At 28.6% G+C, this 23,858-nt stretch overlaps 1 protein-coding gene and 1 long non-coding RNA gene across 2 annotated transcripts; both read left to right on the forward strand.

The window, feature by feature from the left end:
• Window positions 1-13,354: 13,354 nt before the first annotated feature.
• On the forward strand, window positions 13,355-18,532 carry LOC115706657 (uncharacterized). The gene is made up of 2 exons (XR_004009616.2): window positions 13,355-15,716; window positions 18,166-18,532. It is a non-coding gene; the product is annotated as an uncharacterized LOC115706657 (long non-coding RNA).
• Window positions 18,533-21,176: 2,644 nt separating this feature from the next.
• On the forward strand, window positions 21,177-23,365 carry LOC115697226 (L10-interacting MYB domain-containing protein-like). Its single transcript, XM_030624153.2, has 3 exons — window positions 21,177-21,186; window positions 21,506-21,831; window positions 21,929-23,365. Exons 1-3 carry the CDS (start codon window positions 21,177-21,179, stop codon window positions 22,127-22,129), a joined length of 537 nt encoding a protein of 178 aa, XP_030480013.2. The 3' UTR covers window positions 22,130-23,365.
• The last annotated feature ends 493 nt before the right edge of the window (window positions 23,366-23,858 follow it).

The following is a 23,858-nucleotide window of genomic DNA, read 5'->3' on the forward strand; positions in this document are numbered from 1 at the left end:
TTGGTCATAAGATTTCATATATCCAAACTCTTATTAAGATTTAATACATTTAATTAAAACACTAATGCATGCAATTATATTAATTTTCCTAATCCAAACTCTTACTAAGATTTAATACATTTAATTAAAACACTAATGCATGCAATTATTAATTTGCCTAATCCAAACTCTTACATTTAATAATTAGTAGTAACATTATTAAAGATTATAATTATTAGTAACATTTTATAAAAGAATAATGTACCTGAGAGTTTATGTAATAATCATGTGGGTGGAATGATGTAGGATCGTAGGGCTTAAATTTCCTCCCACATAGAAAACAATTTACTTTATTTTTGCTCGCCTATGTTTTATAAGGGCATCTTGGGCATCTGCCAGATTCAGGACTGAGAATAAAATGGATAAAAAGAATCATAAATACATCAATAAAGAGTAGGAGTTTGCGTCGGTTATTATACGATGCTAAAATTTAAACCGATGACAAACTTTAATTTTTTTTTTAGAAAAATTTTTTATGCGTCGTCTACCAACGGACGCTAATAATGCTTGCGTCGATTGGAAATTGACGCAAATACTATGAGCGTTTAATAAAAACAGTCGCTAATTAATTAGTTTTTTCACAAAATCCCTAATTCTAACTTAGACATTTCATTTTCAGAAAACCTAATATCTCATTGCTCTCTTCTCTCTCGCGCCCAAAACTCCATGATCCTCTCTTTGCCTCAAGCTCGATGAACGAAGACTCTCTTGACTAGGCCAGCGGCGCACCACCGAATCTTGAAGGCCATTTCAACCTTCTCCACTCTATTTCCCTCTCCGTTGGATCTCTCTCCCCTTCGCCTTCTTCTTCGCAACCCGTAGCCCAAACAACCACCACCACTAGCCCTACTTCTCCTTGTTCGAAGTAGTAGCCATGTCTGAGATAGTGAACGAATTTTGGCAAAAGTATCTTAACCAACTTCATCTCTATCCTCTCAGGACCAAGGTACTGTTTTTTCTTTAAGTTTCACCAGTTAATTCTGAAACTTATAATTAATAATTTGATTAATAGTATTGATCATCTTGAGTAATTTCAGGCCATCACAGCAGGGATTTTGGTTAGATGCAGTGAGGTAATAGCCCAGAAGATCTCTAGGATCAAAAAGCTTCAACTAAGAAGATTACTTCTTATGATAATAATTAATTAACTATTTCCTTACTTATAGGAAGGTACATTCTACATTACACTCTATTGCTTGAAAATTCCTTTTAATCACACACTTAATATAAGTGCACCTATGTAATCTTGGATCTAAAATAAAGATCCTTGAAATTTATGGTTTAATGTAAATTTGAAAATCTCAAGACATCTTATCATTGAGTCTTCTCTTTGATTGTATATTACAATGGGTATAATTTCTCTTTAATTTATGATCTGAAATTACTTTTGTTGGAATCATGTCATTGAAAGGAAAAGAGATGATCTTAAGGCTCATTTGAAGGTTGTTCGCTCTGTACAATTTGCTGAACACAAAAAGAGGAAGGGGAGGTTGGTGGAATATCTTAGAGCTTGTTTGGCTGTGTTTTCAGTTTTCAGTTTTTAAGATTGTGTTTTTAAAAGTGAGAATAGAAAACGGTTTTTTGTTATTTTAAAACTTTAATGGTGTTTGGCACAAATATTTAAAAACTGTTTCTAGATTTTTTCTTACCAAAAAAAATCAATATTTTAGCACCATACCATGACATTAACCCATCCGGGTCTAGGTTCGGGTATGGTTTCGGGTCTAAGATCCGAGTATGTGAGCAAAATATAAAATATAATATGTTAGACAAAAAAAAATTGTTTTTGAAAATTGAAAACAGCATTTTGATGTGTTCTGTTTTCTAGTTTTTTAAAACTCAATTTTTAAAAAACAGTTTTTAAAAATTTTTGCCAAACGACTCCTAATAGTCACTACTACAATCTAAGCCTTTAGCTTCCCTTTTTTCAATCTAATTTATAAAAAGGGAAGCTAAAGGGGGTAAAAATATCTGCATTGACATTTAGAGGCGGTTTTTTGGTAAAAACCGTAGGTATAGAGTGTATATATATCTATGCCGTCGGTTGGGGGTTGGGAAAATTCAGGGTTTTTTTATATAACCCTATGGCGTCGGTTATTAGGTATTAACCGACGCCATAGGTGCCACCTTTATTCGACACGTGGCACCTATGGCGTCGGTTAATACCTAATAACCGACGCCATAGGGTTATATATCAGAGTCTGTCTGCTTCGTCTTCCTCACTTCCTCATTTCACACCTTGTTGAGCACGAAGAACAGCCACCCACAGCAGCCCCAAACCCACGAAAAAACCCTCGCCAACCACCACTAAAACAACCTCATTCTCCCTCATTTCTTAACCATTTTACCCCATTTTTGTCTTAAAATCTTCTATTTTCTATACCTAAACCTATACTGTAAAAAAGTTTAGTTTTTTTCCCCTCTATATATCAAACCGAACCTATTACAAAGAAAGGTGGTGGGTATAACTCCGGCCACCGATTTTAGCGGAGAAAACGTTGAGTCTCAACGTCCATTAAGGTATAAATATGCTTTCTATTCATTTTATTTATGTACATTGGTATTATTTCGTTTTTGTAAATTTTTTTAGAATTTTTTTATTTTATTAATATTATATTGTGTGTGTTCTAGAGGTGGTCGGATTTTTGTAGCATTTTATCGCCGGATTGCGTTTATAAGGTAAATATTTATTAACTTGATATATAATATATATGTATATATTTTGTGTTTTATTATTGAATATGTGTTTATATATATCTTGTGTGTATATACTATTTGTGTATTTTGTGTATTTGTATTGTATATATATTTGTTGTGAATGAGAATGAGAGGTAGTAGGAATTTAATTAGTTTAGAGATAAAGTTTTTAAAATAATGGTAGTGTGAATATATAATTGATTATATATGTATATATATTTATATGTTATTTTTTAAAAAATTAACTATTGAAATTAGTAACTAGCTAGTAACTTGCTACTTTGTTTAATAACTAGTAAGTAATTTAATAATTAAAATTTTAAATTGGTTGTATATTGCATTATGTTATTGGTTGTGTGCTAATATTTGAGGGTCGACATATTTCGGTGTTGATCGAATTTGCAATAGGTATATCCATCCACTAACCTTTTGTTAGTATAAATAATTATCAATGCATGCTTAGTTGAGTTTGAATATCTTAAATATTCATCCGTAGTGAAGTAGGTTCTGCGAATACATGTCTTTGCGGTCGGATGGGTGGATAAATTTTGTATTGTTTATGTTAGTTTCTTTGTTACGTATTGTTATATTTGTTTTGTTTGTTACTTTAGGCACTTTTAAAATTTTTGGGAACGTCCAATTACAGGTAGTTATGCTGCCAAAATTTCAGTAGAGTTTGGATCAAATTTTATTATAAAAAACATAAATGTTAAAGGAAAAGTACATAACATAAATAACTAGGTTATTACTCGCTAGTTGTAAGAAATTAGGTGACATAACACATTCATATTTGACTCAAAACATGTTCGTGTTAGTAGGTCTTTATATTTGACTCAAAACATGTTCGTGAAATTAGGTGACATTTGTTTTGTTTGTTACTTTAGGCACTTGTCTTGTATAATCTAATTGATGTGTCTATGCATTTATTATACTTAGTAGGTCTGTATATTTGACTCATAACATGTTCGTGTTAGTACCATGATTATCAATGTCAAAGTTCATATTTGAAAGGTTCTCAAATTTTGTTTATTAATGGTATTAGGAAAATGTTATTAATAGATTTAAATTTTTTGGAAACGTTCAATTATAGCCGTTATGCTGACGAAATTTTGGTAGAATTAGGATAATATTTGATTTTCGTTTCTCTTAAACTTGGTTGTTAGGATTTTATCGGAAGTGACTTTATCGGAAGTCAAGTACATAATTTTTTGGTATAAGGTATGTTTTCTTTAACTTACTTTTGTAAGAATATTTTTTATATATATTTAGATAATCCTTAAATACTTAGAGTAATTTTCGAATAATATTAATACATAGGATAGATATTGTTGAGTGTTAATGATGGATATAGTAAGCTAAAAAAAAAAACAAAAATATTGGGATAATATACTAATTATTATACAAAACATAACTTAAAAAATTATAAAAATAATAATAATATACTAGAAAAATACAACCCCCTATTATAAAATTTAAATGTATAAAAATATTAAATTACATAAAAATTAAAATATTACACATTATTTTATTATTCAATAAACTAATTATTATACAAAACATAACTTAAAAAATTATAAAAATAATAATAATATACTAGAAAAATACAACCCCCTATTATAAAATTTAAATGTATAAAAATATTAAATTACATAAAAATTAAAATATTACACATTATTTTATTATTCAATAAACTAATTATTATACAAAACATAACTTAAAAAATTATAAAAATAATAATAATATACTAGAAAAATACAAACCCATATTATAAAATTTAAATGTATAAAAATATTAAATTACATAAAAATTAAAATATTACACATTATTTTAATATTCAATATACTAATTATTATATAAAACATAACTTAAAAAATTATAAAAATGATACTAAAATACTAGAATACAAACACATATTAATTATAAAATATAAAATATTAATAAAAAAATACCTAATATACAAACATATAGAGCAATGTAAATTTGTATTTATTTAACTTTTTAATTTAATTTTATTTATGCATTAATTTAATTTAATTAATAATACAAAAATAAATTTAGATTTTTAATAAATGTAAAAAAAAATATATTAATGAAAGCTGAAAAAAAATTTAGAAAACCCCTATGGAGTCCGTTATTTTATAAAAACCGACGCCATATGTACCCCTATGGCGTCGGTTATTTAATAATAACCGACGCCATAGGGGTCCTATGGCGTCGGTTATTTCATAATAACCGACGCCATAGGGGTACATATGGCGTCGGTTTTTATAAACCCTTTAGCGTCGCCCTGATCAGCGTCGGTAGCGAATTTCGCGAAAACCGACGCTGAAAGGGCTTAAAAACCGCCTCTAAAGGGGGTTTTTGTAGTAGTGAGTTTTTAAACTGTAAAGCCAAACAGCATCTTATTGTTTCTTTGCTCTAAATTTTACAAATAAGAGTTAATCAATCGGTCTTTTCTTTCAATATTTTCTTTATAGATAGAATGTGCATTTTTTGGTATGGTTCTATCAGTTGGTCATTTTTTGTTTAGCAACTATGTTGACATGCATAATTTTGTGCATGAACTAATTTGTTATCAATGATATATACATGCAGGAATGGTTTTAAGACTATTGCAGTGATACATAGAAGTTCGGCCTTGTGTATGAATATGTGGGAGTGGGATCACCATTATCTATTCTTACTTATATGTATAATTATAAGCTTCTGCGCTTTGGGTTAAACTTCTTTTTCAATAAAAACATTTGCATATGATCAATGGAGTGTGAGCAATTATCCTTTTGATTTTTACCTTCAACACCAACACATTTGGGTTTGAAGACGAACCACAATTCCATCCTCAAAAACTGTAGCTTTGCCTGCAACATTCTCGATCAGATGAAAACAAGTGTAATCTAAACTTGAAAAGTCAATTAACCAAACTCATTGAGAATGTCTCGGAGACCAATTCATTGCCGAGAACCAGGGCCGGCCAGAGGGTGGGGCAGCCGGGGCCTCGGCCCCAGGCCCCATAATTTTGGAGGCCCCGAAAAAATTAAAATTGATATAATTACACATTTAAAAAATATATAATATATAAATATTTAGCTTACAAAAGAATATGAAAAACACATAGCACAAATGGTAAGTGAATTATTTATTAGTAATGAGGTCAAGGGTTCTATTCTATCCCTTCCTCAGTTACTTTTTAGACTTAGTTATTTGTAAAAAGCTGTATAAAAAATGTCTTTTAGTTATTTGTGATAGGCCTATAACTTAAAGTATTCATATTAGACTATATAAAAAATGATTGAAGTTCTTGATACTATTAATAATATATTTATTATTTATTTTTTAAAAAAATATATAATTTAAACACATTTTTTTTAATGATACTATTAATAATATATTTATTATTATTTTTTAAAAAAATATATAGAATTTAAACACATTTTTTTTCAAATGTGTTAAAATATATGGTACTTTAATAGAGATACTCTTAGTAATTAAATATTACTTGATCGAGTTAGCTTACGTTGTAAAAAATTATTTATTACATCGAGATAAAGAATTAAAATTAACATTGTGTCAAAATTTAATTAAAATTTATTTTAATTTTATAAAAAAAAAAAAGGCCTCATTTTAAATTTTGCCCTAGGCCTATCATCACCTTAAGACGGCCCTGCCGAAAACCCTCCCTCAATCAATTAACCAAACTCATTGCGATTTGGAACTGTTTGTTCAGAATGGCGCTGTGTAATAAAAGATAATCAAGTTCAACGAACTGAAACATTACATAACCGATATCGATATCATCAAGTTCCAATGCTTCTAATACCTTCTCAAAGCGATTCTACTGCTAAGTCAAAAGTTGTTATGCCTTATGATAAACCATTTTGTAGCTCTTCAAAAGGTTGGGTGATTACTGTAAATAAAGATTGGACAGTAACACTATATAAACCTTATTAATTCTATGCTTCAAGGGAATAATAATAATACTGGAGATCATACCTTCATTATTCAATATCATACCTTATTAGACTTGAAAATATAAATAACCGTGACCTAACTTGGACTAAAATACAGCCTACAAACTATTTTAATTTAAATGATAGTCTGTTTTATAATGAGTTATTTTATGCTGTCACAGTCCATGGCACATTGATATGATCTTTTAACCTTAGAGACTCTTGTGTCAATTCAACCATAAAAGAACTTGGTCATAGGATTTCAAATATCCAACATTTAACTAGTAAGAGATATTTTATATGGACTGAGATTGCTCCTTAAATTGAAAAAAAAATAATAAAATAAATTCTTTACCAAAAAAAATAAATAAGATGAGTTTGACTTAAATATTTTTTTATATAATATAAAAAAAGATACTTTTTGATGTATTTTTTTTTTTTTTGATTAAGTAGCTAAATTAAATATAAAAATTTAAATTTTTCTTCTATTATTTGTTATTGGATCAAAATGGTAATACCCAAGTGTTCCATATATAGATATATTAACCAAAAATGATTTATGACCAAAAAATTAAATATATTAACAAAGTAACAATGTACTAACTTATCATAAATTGTTTGATTTACGATTAAATAAAGGGGAATCAAAAGATGGAACTATAGTTTGTAAAATATTACTTAGAATTATAATAAACTATCAATTATTCTCCCACATCAACAACATCATAAACTACTACTACTACAACCTATATAACATCATTCATCTTCTACTAGGACTACTATTACTTATCATATATTTTTACGTGTACAATACAACATATCCTCCAGAGGTTTGAAAGTTTTTCCGCATTGTGAACATTTTGTTTTGCTCTGCATTTTAAATTGAGAACCGATCACACGAAGAAAATATATAAATAATTGAGAAATGAACTAAAAAAGTGATTAATATATATAATAAAACGAAAATGAGCAAAAAGACATATCTAGAGGTTTCGATGTAGGAAAAATACTACCATTGACATTTTAGAACACATGAACATGAAGCACATGATTTGATTTTGTCGACCACTTGTTCGGAAAGGATTTATATAAATGCCTAAATGGTATGTATTTTTTAGTAAAGGATATGCATTTCACTTAAATTTATGCAATTTTTTTTAGTGTCCTTTGACAAAGTCAATAAACATATAAATGTTAGATTTTTTTTTAATACAATTTCCTTTTATAAGAGTAATTATTATATACAATTTCCTCCTATTTATTATTATTATTTTTTTTTAATAAAAGATCTACTTATTTTCTATCTTCTTTTAAAATATTTATTATTTAATAATACTACCCCACATCACTTCTTCAGATTTTTTTAAATAAAATAAAAAAAAATAAAAAAACTAAAAGGCTAAAAGGCTTTCAAAATAGATAATTTAGTATTTATCATTCTCTTACTATTTTTACAAATAAAATGATTTCTTTTAAAACATTTATTATTTAATAATACTACCCCACATCACTTCTTCAGATTTTTTTTAAATAAAATAAAAAAAAATGAAAACTAAAAGGCTAAAAGGCTAAAAGGCTTTCAAAATGGATAATTTAGTATTTATCATTCTCTTCTTCATTTTGTATTTTACATTTATTACATCAATTACTATTTTTACAAATAAAATGATTAAATTATATTTTTTTTTTACTATTTGTACAAATAAATCTCATTAAGATAAAAAGATAACATGTATTATCAATTAGTGGCAGTTTTACAAGAATAAATTGAAGAGCAGTCCACATAAAAGAAGAGTGACTGATTTCAAATAATAAATAAAGGTATTTTATAAAAAATGACATATACATTTTAATTATTCAACTTGAATTCTAATTGTCTTCTTTCTCCTAAATAATAAATATTATATATATACAAATAATTGATAAAATTTTAACTTTATATGTTATTATTTGTATGGTTGCATATATAAATTGAGTATCTTCCCTAAAGTGAAAAAAATAATTCTACTAATAATTTTTTTTTTATTTCGGGTGATAGTTAATGATATAATGAATATAAAAATATATCATATGCACATTTTATATGGGAATTATTTCATAAATATACAAAAATGATAAATTTTATATTTTTATGAATTTACTTCTTTCTTTTTACATTTTTATGAATTTTTTATGGATTTTTCTTACAAAATTGTAGAGTACTATTTTTTTGCTGCTTTAAAAAAAATGTTGTTTGACGTTGCAAGAAAAATAATATTTTTTTTATAACTATACAGAGTGTTGTTTTTCTATTGTTTCAGAACAATGTTATTTTGACGTTATTGTTATGGGAAAATAACGTAAAAATTACATTTTTTCTAGAAAAAAAATTCTAAAATAAAAATTTGTAAAAATGTCAATAAAAAAAGTCCGTAAAAATATATTAAAAAAAATCTACTTTTAAGTGTATTTTGTAAATTTCTTTATCATATATTTGGCCCCCCCAAATTTCTTATCCTGGCTCCGCCCCTGGTCATCAACAATTCTTCTTTGTAACGCACTAGTTAGAAACTAATTAACAATAGTAGGAATAAATGTTTCTCTAACTTATGCATTTTTTTCTTTTTATTTTTAGGAGTAATTTGATTTATAAGTAGATACAGTTGGATTGGGTAATTTATATTTAGTAGGTATAATTGGATTAGATGGGGTAATTTGGAATGAATTTGAGACACCAAGGTACTTAGCACTACTATGAAGTGGCATTGGGTAGCGGTTTCGTATAATTTTTATTAAATTAAAATAAATTAGTTAAAATATTAAATTTCATCAATAGCAATATTATACCTCACAAAGCTACTATGCACCATAGGTTCCTTTTAACATTTTTCTTTAGATTGGGAAAATACTATTTTACCTTTACAATACAACTAGTTTGAATTTTTTTTTAATGAATCAGCTGAGAAATTCATTACTAAACTTGATCTTATACAACATGTATGTACCTTCAAATAGGTTGGATTTTTTTGTGTTGGCAAAAGTTCTAATACCAGTGTTGATTTGCCAACCCTTTTTGTCAACACATCAGAAATAAATTTCATTTTACCAGCGCAATACCAAATATTTGCCAGCACAAAAATGTGCTGGCAAAAGTGACATTTCTTATAGTGTAGTGATAGGATGAGTCATTCTCTGCTATATTACTGTTGAAGTATTCTAATACTTAAGGTGTTTAGTTTCAGTTTTAAAAAAACATGTTCTGGAAATTTTGATATTTAGGTTAATTGATGGAATGCATAAATAAGATTCTTGTAAACAAAAGGCAACCCGTTAGAAATTAGACCATTAAATTTTAGTAGAAAACATGCATGACCAATCATTCAAACATAACATCTAACATTGATCTATGCATACGAGAAAAAAATTACACATGAAATGCATTTTACATTACATTAAACTAATACATCAATTTGCAAATGAGATGTGGAATAGGCCACAAGGCATTTGCCTAGTGACACTTAAATTCTTAAGAGAGAAGGTAAAGAGCATTTCAAGGAAATCATATTGTGGTCAATGTGGTGTGGCAAAAATCTGGAGTTAAATGAGGAAAATATTACAAGAAAAAATGAACCCACTTCAATCAAAAGTAATGTGGAAAAAGGGGACAAAGCTTGAGCTTCTCATATGTCAAAAGATGATCCTAAAGAAAATGTTTCACAAATTCCTCAACAAATCTACCAGGGAAGCTAATTACAAAGCCACCTCAACCCTTTCGCCAAAGATTTCAAAAGCATCATCAAGATGACTAACTTTTCGATTACTTGATGTTCTGAAGGAATTTCACATTAATATACCATTGGTGGAGGCTATGGAACAAATGGACAACTATGTGAACTTCTTAAAGGAGATTTTTAATAAGAAGTGGAGGTTTGATGAGGTTGAAACTGTGGCCCTAACTGAAGGGTGTGGTACAATGTTAACGAGTAAAATTCCTCCCAAGTTAAAGGATCTGGGTAGCTTGACAAATTTCTATTAGGGGTGGAGATGTTGGGAGAGCTCTTTTTGAGAGCTATTATCAATTTTATTCCATGCACATTTTCAAAAAATTAGGAATTAGATAAGCACGGTCTACAACTATCACTTTGCAATTGGTGAATCATTCCATGGCCAATTTGGATGGTAAGATTGACATTGTCTAGTAAAGGTGGATAAGTTCAACTTTCGACAAACTTCATTCTTCTTGACTATGAGGAAGTTAGAAAAGTTCCAAACATCTTGGGGAGCCCATTTCTTGCTACTAGGAGGATGTTGATAGAAGTTGAAAAATGAGACCTTACTATGAGAGCTCAAAATGAGCAAGAAACTATTGGGTTTTGTGCCCTAAATAAAACTCATTTCAATATAATCAAATTTACTTACTAATAAAGATCAGAAATAACATTTTATGTTGCATGGTTCACATGATTTATTTCATGATTATATACATATAATGTATGAATTCTATTTAAGTCCAGAACCTATGAATTTGTTAATGATTATAGTGTTGTCAGCACAGTGTTGATTATATGTTCGAAAGCTTATTTCCTGATTTGTCAGTTCACTAGATTTAGACTGGCATGGTAATCAGCGATAGGTATTCTTACACCTTGGATAAGTGGTATGTCCTTTCCAGGGCATTAGCAAAGTTTACCAGTACGGATGTATGGAGTATACATCGGAAGGGACCGATATTGAACTTTGATTAGATATATTAAAATTTACTGTAATATCTGTTCAATTCAATATCACATGTTGATCCTAGATCAAATGATCTAAATCCTGATATGGTTAGGTTCGATCTCAAGAGTATTATACATGTTTTTTGATTTGTTAGTTAAGCCTACTTTCTGGTCAGGGTGATACGTACATTTTGGGAACATGATAGTATAATTGAGTGGGAGCGCTAACATAAATATGGAGTCTATAACTTCTATAGGAATTTAGAAGTGAAACGATGATATCCTTCGAGCTTGGCTAAACAGAGATAAATGGTTGAGATCTCATTTCACTTCGCTGAAATATCATTTATACGGAGCCAAGTATTTTAAGGATAAAATGGGTGTAACGGTAATTTAGTCCCTATTCAATGTAGATCATCTATTAGAGGGTCATTGATCAAATTAGGATTATAACAATGGATAATTAATAGCGTATCTATATCGTGGAACATATAGAGCGTTCTATATAAGTGAGAGTGCAATTCCAAGTTCTAAGAGTGGATTCAATAAGGAATTAATAAGTTAGGAAATTTACTTGGTAAATTCGGTTCGGCTTATTGGAAGCTCGGTTATATAGGCCCATGGTCCCCATACTAGTTGAGACCATACTGCTTGTAAGACTCAGTGAATTGATTTTGATTAATCAATTATAATTCTAAAATTAGACTATGTCTAATTTATGAATTTTCACTAAGCAAGGGCAAAATTGTGAAGAAAAGAGATTCTAGGTTTTATTTGTTAATTAAGAGACTTTATATGTCTAATTAATAAATATATGAAATGACAATATTATTTAATAATTAATTTTTAGTTATTAAATAATTAGAATTGGCATTTAAATGGTTGAATTTGAAAATTGGCGTTTTTGAAAAAAATGAGATGCAAAAATGATAAAACAGCAAAATTGCATAAGTGAGACCCAATATCCAAAGCCCATGGCCGGCCACACTTAATGGCTTTTATCATTTATTTTTTTCATTATTTTAATGCCAAATAATTCTAACCTAAACCTAGGTGGTTACCTATAAATAGATAGTGATGGCTCATATTCAGACTTGACTCTGTCAGACGAAAACTGAGCCTCTTTCTATTTACCCTAGCCGCCACTTTCCTTCTCTTTTCTTCTTCTATTTTCAAACCTTGAGTGAATGAGTGAGTGCCCACACACATCAAGTGGTATCTCAATCATAGTGTGGAAGATTGTGAAGAATCCAATCAACAAGAAGGAGAATCAGCATCAAAGAAGGAGAGAAAGAGATCCAGGTTCAGATCTTGGTGATGCTCTGCTACAGAAAGGAATCAAGGGCTAGAGATCTGAACGGAAGGAGTCATTATATTTCGCTGCACCCAATGTAAGGTTTCCTAAACTTTATATGTGTTTATTTCATTGTTTTAGAATTCATATTAGGATGTTAATGAAACATACATGGTAGTAAATCTAAATCCTGGTAAAATATTTTCAACAGAAACATTCAGAATCTTTCACCCTATACACTCTCAAAAGGCATTAGGACAGTATTTAGCAATTGAAGTCATACTAATGTGGTAGAGGATTCCACATTTCAAAATCGCAAGAGAGTGAGGAAGAATCTTTCCCTTGATGAAGTTGTTAAAGATGGAGAGCCATAGAAAAGTACAGTTAAGGAGTCATTTCACCCTCCAAAGCCACCTAAAAAGAAGAAGAAAAAAAACTTAGTAGAAAAATTCGGTCACAAATATTTGAAGAAAAAAAGTCATGAGATAAAATATCCTTAAACACACGATATTTTCTTATTTTTGTAGTCTCGCGTGAGATTATGTAAATTTTCCTTATTTTTATCACTTTTCTTGTTTTTTTTATTTTTTTTGTTTCATAAATACTATATTTTAGTTTAGACATTCACAAATTAAGAGAATATTTTTAACATAAAATATATCACAGTAATTCTAGATATGAGCTTAAGCTTTCACTTTTTCCAAACTTGGCACAAGGCTGTTATTCTTCGTGGGTTTCTGAGGTGGAAGAATCGAATTTTCAAGCAAATTCTAAGGATACTATACTTGGAGCAGATTCAAAGCGAACCTGGTAAGAATTCCATCCACAAAATTGGATTTTAATTAGCTGATAAAAATGGCGGTCAACTTATTTCTAAGGTTGATTTGGAAGAGGTAGAGATTGAATCTTTCTCTTTTGCAAAACTTGGTTATTTATTTTTTTTTTTTTGGTGTGAATCCCTTATTTCAAGTTTTGAAGGTTTCATTAAGAGAATTTGGACAGAATCATTAGAATGCATTATGGCTTCACATTGGCCAGCTTTCAACTTTTCATGACGAAGCAACTCCTAATTTGATTCTTGAGATGAGAGTACTTCATTGTGACAAGAAACATGTGCTATTACATCTCTGGTGTAGTGATCTTCGTACGATTAATTTTAGTGTGCTCAATTCTAATTTGGATTTGATTGAATGGGTTGGGGCTTCAGTATTGGAGGAGAAATACCCTTAGGTGGCATTTGGTTGGAGGTAATGAGATGGAATAGAAAGGAAACCATTTTTATTCTATTCCTTGTTTGGTTGCATTTTAAAGTATTGGAATATCATTCCAATGGAATGGCCTTTCCACCATTTTAGTGGAATAAATATTCTATTTTGAAATGGAATGAAAGACCATTTCAATGCAAGATTTGAAAAAAAAAAAATAATTATTTTTTTTATCAATTTTTTTATGCATTTTAAATTTTATTCTATTCCATTCCTATTCCAATTCCCATTTCTATTTCCATTCCTATATTTTCATTCCTCCCAACCAAACGGCACATTAGTGCTCTTGTTAGCACAAATGAAAAACCTACTGTGATTTATAAGGTAGATCAAGGATTACATTTGCTCGAGTATTTATTAAAGTTTAGATTTCAGATGAGCTGCCCAGATCAATTAGTTTCTTTAATGACCATATTCAATTGATGAAACAAGCTATAAAGTATGAATGGCTCCCATGCGTGTGGTATTAATTCTTGGTCGTAGTGTGAGAATTGGCAATAAAAAATTACTAGGTCCTGGTGTGACAATTACGGCTGCAAGTAACTCCTATGAGGTGCTTCAGGAATAAGTGGTTGCTGCTTTGAATTTTTCTAAAGTTGTTGTAAATGGAAATGGTGCAATATATAAAAAGAGATTAGTAAACAAATATCTATAAATTCGAGTTTGGTGTGCTTTTTGAAACAAAAGTTCATGGAGATAAGGTTAGTGTTATGATGAAAAATAATGTGTCTGATTGGGATTTTCTAATTTTCTTGTCTTTGCAAAATTATGCTATTGAGCTTTTTTACAATAGATTTTATCTTCATTTTTCAGCTTATTATTGCAAGAGGTAGTATAACACACTTCCTTTTCTTCTATTTTTTTTCATTTTTGGGTTTTGTTCTTTCTTTCTCTGCTTAATCTTTTTTATTCAACCAATATAATTTGTAGAAAATAATAGAACATTTTAATATAAAATAAAATAGAAGAAAAGGTATTTTTAAAATGAAAAGAAAAGTAAGAAATGATTTTGAAAATTGGGGAAAATTAGATTGATTAGATTTATAAAATAATCATATTAATATCAACAACTAAAACAAAAAGATTAATCGTAAGATAACAACATAGTTATTTACGACTAGCTTGTAATTACATGTAATTTTTAATTAAAACAAATATAGTATAAAGGGATTAATATATATGTATATATTGAAAAAAAAAATATAGTAATAAGTGAAGATGGAATATTCCTATCTAACATAAACGTTAACAAATAAATAAATCCAATAATTAAACCCAAAAAATTAAACCATCTTTTTATGAGGAAATTACACATGGGATTTTAAAACTTTTTATGAAAGATATGGCAGTTTTATGTTTGTCCATTTTTTATGGCATCTTTTGATTTTTAAATTGTTTTATGGTATTTTTTATGTCATATATGTGTAAACTTAATTTTAAATCCCATATTTAATGTTTAGAGACATTATTACACAAAATTGAAAGCTATTTCTTCTCCTCCATTCAAGCATTGTACTTCCTCACTCCTTAACAGTCTACTTACCCAAATCTATTCACCAGCAACACATCCAGCGATCGGCGGCGACGACCCACACATTCGGCGACCGGCGGCGGCAACCCACACATTCGGCGACCGACGACTCAAATGGACCCTAAATATGAGATCTCTACCAACAAAACCCCAAAGACTCGAATAGATTCCATGGCCGTTGGAGATCTAAATCTACACCGTAATTGGAGCTCAACCGCTTGGTCCCGAACTCGTACATATTCTGAGGTGAGCTTCATCTTTCTTTTCGAATTGATTTTGTAGATTCCATGCTCATTTTGTACTCTTCATCCCCTAGTTGTGTTGTTTGAATGGCAGATTTTTTTTTCTTTCTTTTTAAAGAAATGAAAGATCTATATATGGGTATTGCTTTAATTTTTGTGCCTAAAAAATTACAATATCAGTTTGGTGAATGGCATATCTTTTTCTTTCTTTCGTTTTAAAAAATAGAAGATCTATATGGATATTATTTTATAATTTTTGTGAGAGTCAAGATCTATATGAGTGTTTGGTAATTTTGGTAATAAGATGAGCTTCCATGTTGAGAAGAAACAATCTCCACTTGTCTTATGTTGGCAGCAGAAGGAACTAATCTTATTCTCAACTATTTTTTATTTTAAATTTATCATATTTTTTTATATGATGGAAACTGATTTTACAGATTTAGCAATCACAATAGTTAGAAGGCAAACATTACTCTCTACTTCTTTTATTTTTACGAAGTGTTTCATCTTTTAAATTAAGTTTGGATTATATACATATGTGTTGTTGTACTTGATCAAATTTACTATACGGTTTGATTATATTTGTAGTCATGCTTTGTTACATCTATCTTTATATAATGGGAAAGTATTGTCGTTTGATCTTATTTGGTTCTGTTGATTAGGAGAGCTAATGATGACATTAGCTTCTTATATGTTTTTGTGCAAACTGGTTTTAATATTTTTATTTTTGGTGTTATGTTAATGGTGTTTCTTAAAAATTAGTTTCAATCTTTTTTTTAATCAGATTTGTCAATGTATTATATTTTTCTTTCAAAATTAAGGTGGTATCATGATATACAACTTTACTATAAATTTTTGTTATGCTTGTTGATTTTTATAAATTTTATCAATGTTATATGTAACTATTTGTTGTAAAAATTGATTTTATTATTGTTCTCTGTTTGGTTTGTCAAATAATCTGATGAAGTGAGGAAAGAAAAAAGGGGTAATTTGTATTCAAACAACTTCATTATGATGTCAGACTTTTGGTACTTTTAATAATTGTTAGTTGATGATTTGGGATTTTTTTTTCATTTCATTTTTGTTATGGTTTTGTACGAGTTCACAAGTTTTGTTATGGTTTCACAAATTTTTGTTATGATTTTTCATATGGTCAAAACTGGTTTTATAGGGTTAACAAGTTCGAAACTAGTTTCACAGTTTCGAAATTGGTTTCAGCGGGTTCATAGGTTCGAAACTAGTTTTACATGTTTTGAGGTGCTCCATTTTATGATATTATTGTATATTTTTTATTTTCATTTTCTTTTTTTATGATTTTATTTCTAGGTTCGAAACTGGTTTTGATTATATTTTGTGATTAGTATTTTGTTATGCATGGTGTATTATTTTGCTTATATTTGTAATTAGTATTATTTTTTTTTTTTTGTGTATTTTTTCTTTTTTCATTTGGTTGTTTGGTAAAACTGGTTTCTGTTAATTTTGTTGTTTAACATTTCAATTTTATGATAATTTTTCATAGGGTCGAAACTGGTTTCACATGTTCACATGTTCGAATTTGGTTTCACTATAATGGGGTTGCTCCATTTTATGATATTATTGTATATTTTTTATTTCAATTTTTTTTGTATTATTTTGTTTCTAGATTCAATACTAGTTTTTATGTGTTAGATTTTTAATAGGTTGTTTGATATGGCTGGTTTCTATGATTTAATTTTATATAGATTTGTTAAAAATTCTTTTGTGGCATGTCTTATTATTTTATTGATTTTCATAACTGGTTTTTTTAAGTAAGTTTTCATAACTGATGAAACTAGTTTAAATTATTTTTATTGTATATCATTTATGTTTTGTTTCATAATCTTCAATGTTGTTGTGTGACGATATTAGTTTTTATTTGCTATTGCTTTCATAATATTCATTGTTGTTGTATGATGAAATTGGTTTCGATTTATTTTTTGTGGTTTTTTTCGAATTAAATGTATTCCTCCAATATAAATGCAATGGAAGTCGTTGCTAAAGATTTTAAGTGTTCACTTTGAGGAGAAAGTAAATTGATCCAAGTTTTAAGGATTCATCTTTGGTATATTGTCATTTCTTTTTTCTGTATGTTCATTTTTTTTTTCAATTTATCTTTTCATAATTTTATATGTTTATTTGCATGAAATTATTTTTTTAGGTATTTTATGTTTGTTCAATTTCTTAGTTAATTATTTATAGTTTTTGAAACTGGTTTTGTTTAATAGAAAACTGGTTTTTTGTAGGTGTCTTATTAATGTTCAGTTTCTTAGTTAGCTATACTAAATAATTGATTTTCGTGTTTAAATGGTAGGTTTTTTTTTTTAAAATGTAATTGAAGTTTAAGTGTTTTTTTTTTTTTTTTGTGTTTTAAAAAACTGGTTTCATTGTTCAGATTTGTAATTAGCTAATAAATGTAATTGGTTTCTGTGAGACAGATTCTAATGGCTAACTCCAGTGACGACTTTGGCATCAAGTTGACAAACTCTAGTGACAGCGATAGCTCCGAAATTTTTTTCGATAATTTTTTCCAGTAACGATGCCGATTTTGACGACTTTTTTTTTGGCACCGTTAGAAACTCCAGTGACTTTCCGTCAATGTTAGCAAATTTCGACTACTTTTTTGGCACGACAATAACTCTTGTGACTAGGTTGGTGGTCAAGTCTTAGAGCTTCTAAGAAGGATGTAAAATTTATATAAGTTTTAGTTTTTGTATTTGTTCTTTTATTAAGAAACTCGTTTTTGATTATATAGAATTAATTGGTTTATTAAAATATTGTCTTAATAAAATTATTTTAATATTATTTCAGTTTTTATAAAAAAATATAATAAAAAGAATGTTCAGTTGACATCAATTTTTTATTCCAGTATTTTATTTTATTTTTTAAAAAAATACAATTTTAAAGTTTTTTATGGCATTTCTCTTTGTATGTAATAATTTTTCCCATATTTTAAGTTTTTTTTGAAATAAATGCCATATTTTGTACACTTAAGTTTTTATGCCATATATATCATAACTTGTATTTATTTTTCCATATTTTTGTAAATTTAAAAAAATATCTTACCCACATATCTCTCTAACAACCCTTTTTGAAATTTTTTTACGCTAAATTCAAATTTCAGAAAATAAACCCAATAATTAAACCAAAAAATTAAATAATATTTACTATTAACTTACATATCTCTCTAACAAACTACAATTTTTGAAATTTTTTATTTATTTAATATTCTATTATATAACAGAATATTCTTAATTAATTTTTAAATACATTATTTTCAAATAATATCTCACAAAAAAACAGATGACATTCTTGCGATTCTTTTTTCACGATTTTTCTACCTTCTCCCTCAAACCTATATTTTGATTCTTCTTTCTTCTCTCTCTCAATCTCTCATATCGATATGAGGCAGCCATTTCTTAAATTTCTATTAAATATACATATGTATATGTTTATTTATGTAACTATTTGATTCGACCAATGCTAGCTCCTTTTTATTTCTTGTCTTCTTCTATGTATTATATATTTTAATTGACTACTCAGATGATAATGATTTTCACACTAATAATAATATTGTCATATTCAACCTGGAATCGCCAAGTTTACATACAGAGGGTTGTAGAGCGTTTAAAATGGTTTTCAAAAATATCATTAATAAATCTATTCAAGACGATGGTTTGGTAAGCTATATTTTATAATTTTTATTTTCTTTCTTTTCTAATATGAGAATAATGATGTAAGATGGGTGTGCATAGCATGACCTGGTTCTATCAGGGAAGAAGTTATTGTCACAAACAAAACTGGCTGAAGAAGACGCTGAGAGGAATGTGAAGAAGAACATCAGGAGGGAAAAACACTTGGTAAAATGACCTTTGTGTACATTACATTTGTATCTGTTTTTGTTTTGTGTTATTAATCTACATGTCTAATTTTATAGATGAGAGAAAAGGGACATGAGATACCAGCAAATTATTTGGATGCACTTGAAAAGTTTTAATTGGTGTTACAAAAGGAGGTAGTGGTTTCTTACTATATATATAGATATATGCAGTAGTTCTCACTGTAAAGATTTATTACGTTGTTTCTCTTACTATTTATGTATTGTATTGGTGGTGTTTTAGCGTCATGCTGTTTAACTCATGCTTTTAAATTTTAGGGTTGTATTTGGCTAAACAAATTTGGTTAGTATATTATCATTGCTGCTACATAGTTTATTATTTTTAGCTTTATAATGTTAAATTTCTTTTTGTGTACTTTCCAGAGCTTCTAATAGTCTTCAATGAGTTATATATTGGTATAATTAGACTTGAAGTAAATTTTAATATTGTTGTTTGGTGGATCTCTATTTTGTTATTATTTTAGCTAGAACTCTTTTTAAATTAAGTGTGTTTATTATGTGCAATACTTTCTATTATTAGCTAAGAGAAAAGAAAATAATAGAACATATTGATGAAATATTATAATTATATATGTGTTACTTATTTTATATTATATTACAACATAAGTTTTTGAAAAATATTCAAAATTATTTTTATAAAAACATCATCAATTTGTTAAAACTATCCCTGAAATTATTAACAAAAGAAAATGAACAATTCAATTATAAGCACACCGAAAAAAATGAAAGTGTGAACTACGAACACTATTTGACCATAAAAACTAAAAAAATATATATTATTATGTCCTCATTAAACTTTAGGAATTATTTTTCTCAAATTTTTAAATTTTTAAACAATATTTTTCTTTATTTTTTTAAAAATTTATAAATCGTTTTCTAACTTTATAAAATTTTAACATTATTGTTTTTGATACATCTTGCTAATATTTCATGTCTAATTTGCTTCTCTTAAAACTTTATATAGCATTTTTATTTAATTTTCTTTTTAAAATAATTTTATGTTTTTAGTATTGCTTATTTAATAACATTCATAAATTAAAATACAACTAATTATATAACTAAAATACAAATTATGTAAAAAATAATTAAATATATAACTAAGTATACGTACATTGTACGTAACATTTATCTAGTATATATATAAGTGAAAATGATTTGTTGAGAGAATGTATAGGAATATATTGCTTAGTGGGATGATAATGTAGAAAATGCGAGAAATGTTAGTATCAATTCAACGTTATGTTTTTTTTTATATAACATATATATAAATATATATTTATTTTATTGTAAACACACAACACAAGTGTAGCTACTAGCTACATGCACACTACTCTTTATGGGACATTTTCCCACTATTTCTAGCTTTCTTCTACAAATTTTTTTAGCTCCACTATTTTAACATTATGCTAAATCTGTGTAACAATACTTATAAATTTATAAAAGTGAGATTTCTTTCCTAACACACGGTAGCTTGTCCTTCATTTTCTTGAAATTTTTGGTTGTGTTTTGCTTTGTCTCTCTCTCTCTCTTCATTATAGTTTAGAGGGGGATATGAAAGTGGGTGAGGTTTAGACATCTTTTGGGGGGTTTCAAGTTGCCCTATTTGGATCTAAGTGATCCAACTAAGTTTTTGTAAAATTAAAATTAACATGATTAATTAGGAAACTTGGATATTTTTGCTTTTTGCTTGAATAAATTTTAGTGTCCTTTTTTTGGACACTCTCAACATTATTGTTTATCCAAATTAAACTTTATGCATACATATTATACTTTTGTTGTTTTCATGTTTAAATTTAAATATTTATTGAAATAATATGACTTCGTAGCATGTTTATAGAACTTTATGAGTATTATTAGTGGCTCAATGTTAATTTGATTAGATGGATACAAAGAATTCAGACACATTGAGGATCATGCTTCTTGGCTCGAGTCTATTGAATCATATTGTATTGGCCTTTTGTATGAAGAGGCCAAAAAAAAATTACAAACAACAACCTTGGACAAAAAAAGATGGCTAAAGATAGAGAATTGCATATTTAACAAATTTGGAAAGAGGTATAAAATAGATAAATTGAAATCAAAATTCAATCGATTGAGAAAGGCACATCAAGAATATTCTCATCTTTTGCTACATACTGGAATGAGATGGGAACCTAAAACTTGTACTGTTACAGCAACTGATGAAGTTTGGGATGCTTATCTAAAGGTATTAAACTTATATTATAATGGTGTTGTTGATTATCTGTATTTTTAAATTCATTTTATATACTAATACTAATGTTGTGTTGTTTTGGATTTTGTAGAAATATCCAAATGCAAAGAGATATCGAAAAAAGGGATTGCCACATTATGATATGCTTGGAGAAATATTTAATAACACAACAGCCACTGGTGGGATGAGTTACGCCTCCACTCAACCTCCGCCTACTTCAGTTGAGGAATGCCAGCAAGAGCGTCACTTTATTGGTATTGGAGCACATATTGATGTTGATGTTTGGTATTGAATGTGATGGTAAAAATTTTGGAGAGGAAGAAGAAGTTATTGGTATACGTCGTCGAGCTACTTCTGCTCCACCTGATGCACCCAGGCCAAAGGAGAAAAAGAACAAAGGGGCTAACTCTGCTATGGAACATGTGATGGAGCAACTTGCAAAAAGTATTGCTGCTAAAACTGAGGCATCACTAGTACGAAGTGAGAGTATGCGTAAGTATATTGATTAAAGGGAAAAGAGAATTAACGAAGAAGCTAACAATATCACTGGTTCGATTAATATAGAAGATTGTAAAAACATTTTAGATGGTCTTCCAGATCTAGATGACAAAAGGTACCTGAAAGCATTGTGTGAGTTTGTTGCTTTCAAATTAAACTGTTTTCAAATTCAGTTAAACCAATCACATATTCTAGGGGTGTTCGCGGTGCGGGTGGTGCAGTTTTCGACTATTTTTTCAAACCAACCTGCACATGCGGTTTTCCGCACCGCGAAACTAAAAAACCGCAAAACCCGCACCGCAAAAAATGGTGCGGTGCGATGCAGTTTTTGCGGTTTGGACTATCACTAAATAATTAAATTATCACAAATACAACAAAGCTTGAGCAAGACTTGTCAAAAATACCATAAGGCTTGAAAATGAATATATAAAAAAAAGTTTCAAGTTTTAACAATACAATAATTAGTGGGCATAGGTTGGGCCTTCACATATTGGACCTAAATAAATATAAAAATTGGTATTTTTATAATATGCGGTGCGGTTTGAACTGCATATTAACAATTCAAAACCGCAAACCGCAAACCGCACCGCACCGCGCAGTTTAGGAAAAATTTAAACCGCGACCGCACCGTAAAGAATTTCAAACTGCATTTTTTTGCGGTGTGGTGTGGTGCAAGCGGTTTGAGCGATTTGATGAACGACCCTAACATATTCTGATACTGTTATATTTTCAAATTCTGTACCAATCACAGATTTAAAATTTAAAAAATTTAAAAACAGTTTACAAATGCTGAACCAATCATATTTTCATAAACATATTTTCAGTCACAATTTTCATATTTTCATTTCAGAATCACAATTTTTAAAAATACAGTTTTCAAATACTGAACCAATCACCCCCTAAGTTTCTGCTCTACAGTGTGGTGATTGTTAAAATAAAAAATTAGCCTCCTTTGCTTAAAAAAAAGGTAAACACAACTCTAAAATAAAAATTATATTTGGAACATTTCTTAATTTATTTGTCGCACTAATTATAAAAAAAAATACGAAATGACAAAATATTATTATTATTATTATTTTGTGAAGAAATTCTTACAAATTGAGTTGTGCTAGCATTTTCGACAATAACAAGGCGCTTATAGAATGTTATTTTGTTATTTTTTTTTAGAAAAATAATCTCATTAAAACCTACCTTAAGAGTAAGTCCAGTAGAAAAACTCTTAAGATGGAAAAGAGTGTGAGGAAATGTCATTAATTTATAAAATTCTTTTTGCAAATAAGCAGGGTAACTATGCCACCAACATAGAAAGGGTTAACTTTGCCGACGAGTGAGCAACACTGTTGACAACCCTAGCACAATACAAGAAAGAGAGTAGAAAAATTGTAACAGAAAGCAAGTATATCTCCAACAATACAATCTAGGTAAGATGATGAATAGACTTAATAACACCATTAGAATCTGATTCCATAACCACAAAATTGTACCAAGGCGAACCGCTAGCTTCATTCTTGAAAAAATACTCA

This window comes from Cannabis sativa, chromosome 7, assembly GCF_029168945.1.
Source record: "Cannabis sativa cultivar Pink pepper isolate KNU-18-1 chromosome 7, ASM2916894v1, whole genome shotgun sequence".
Taxonomy (NCBI): domain Eukaryota; kingdom Viridiplantae; phylum Streptophyta; class Magnoliopsida; order Rosales; family Cannabaceae; genus Cannabis; species Cannabis sativa.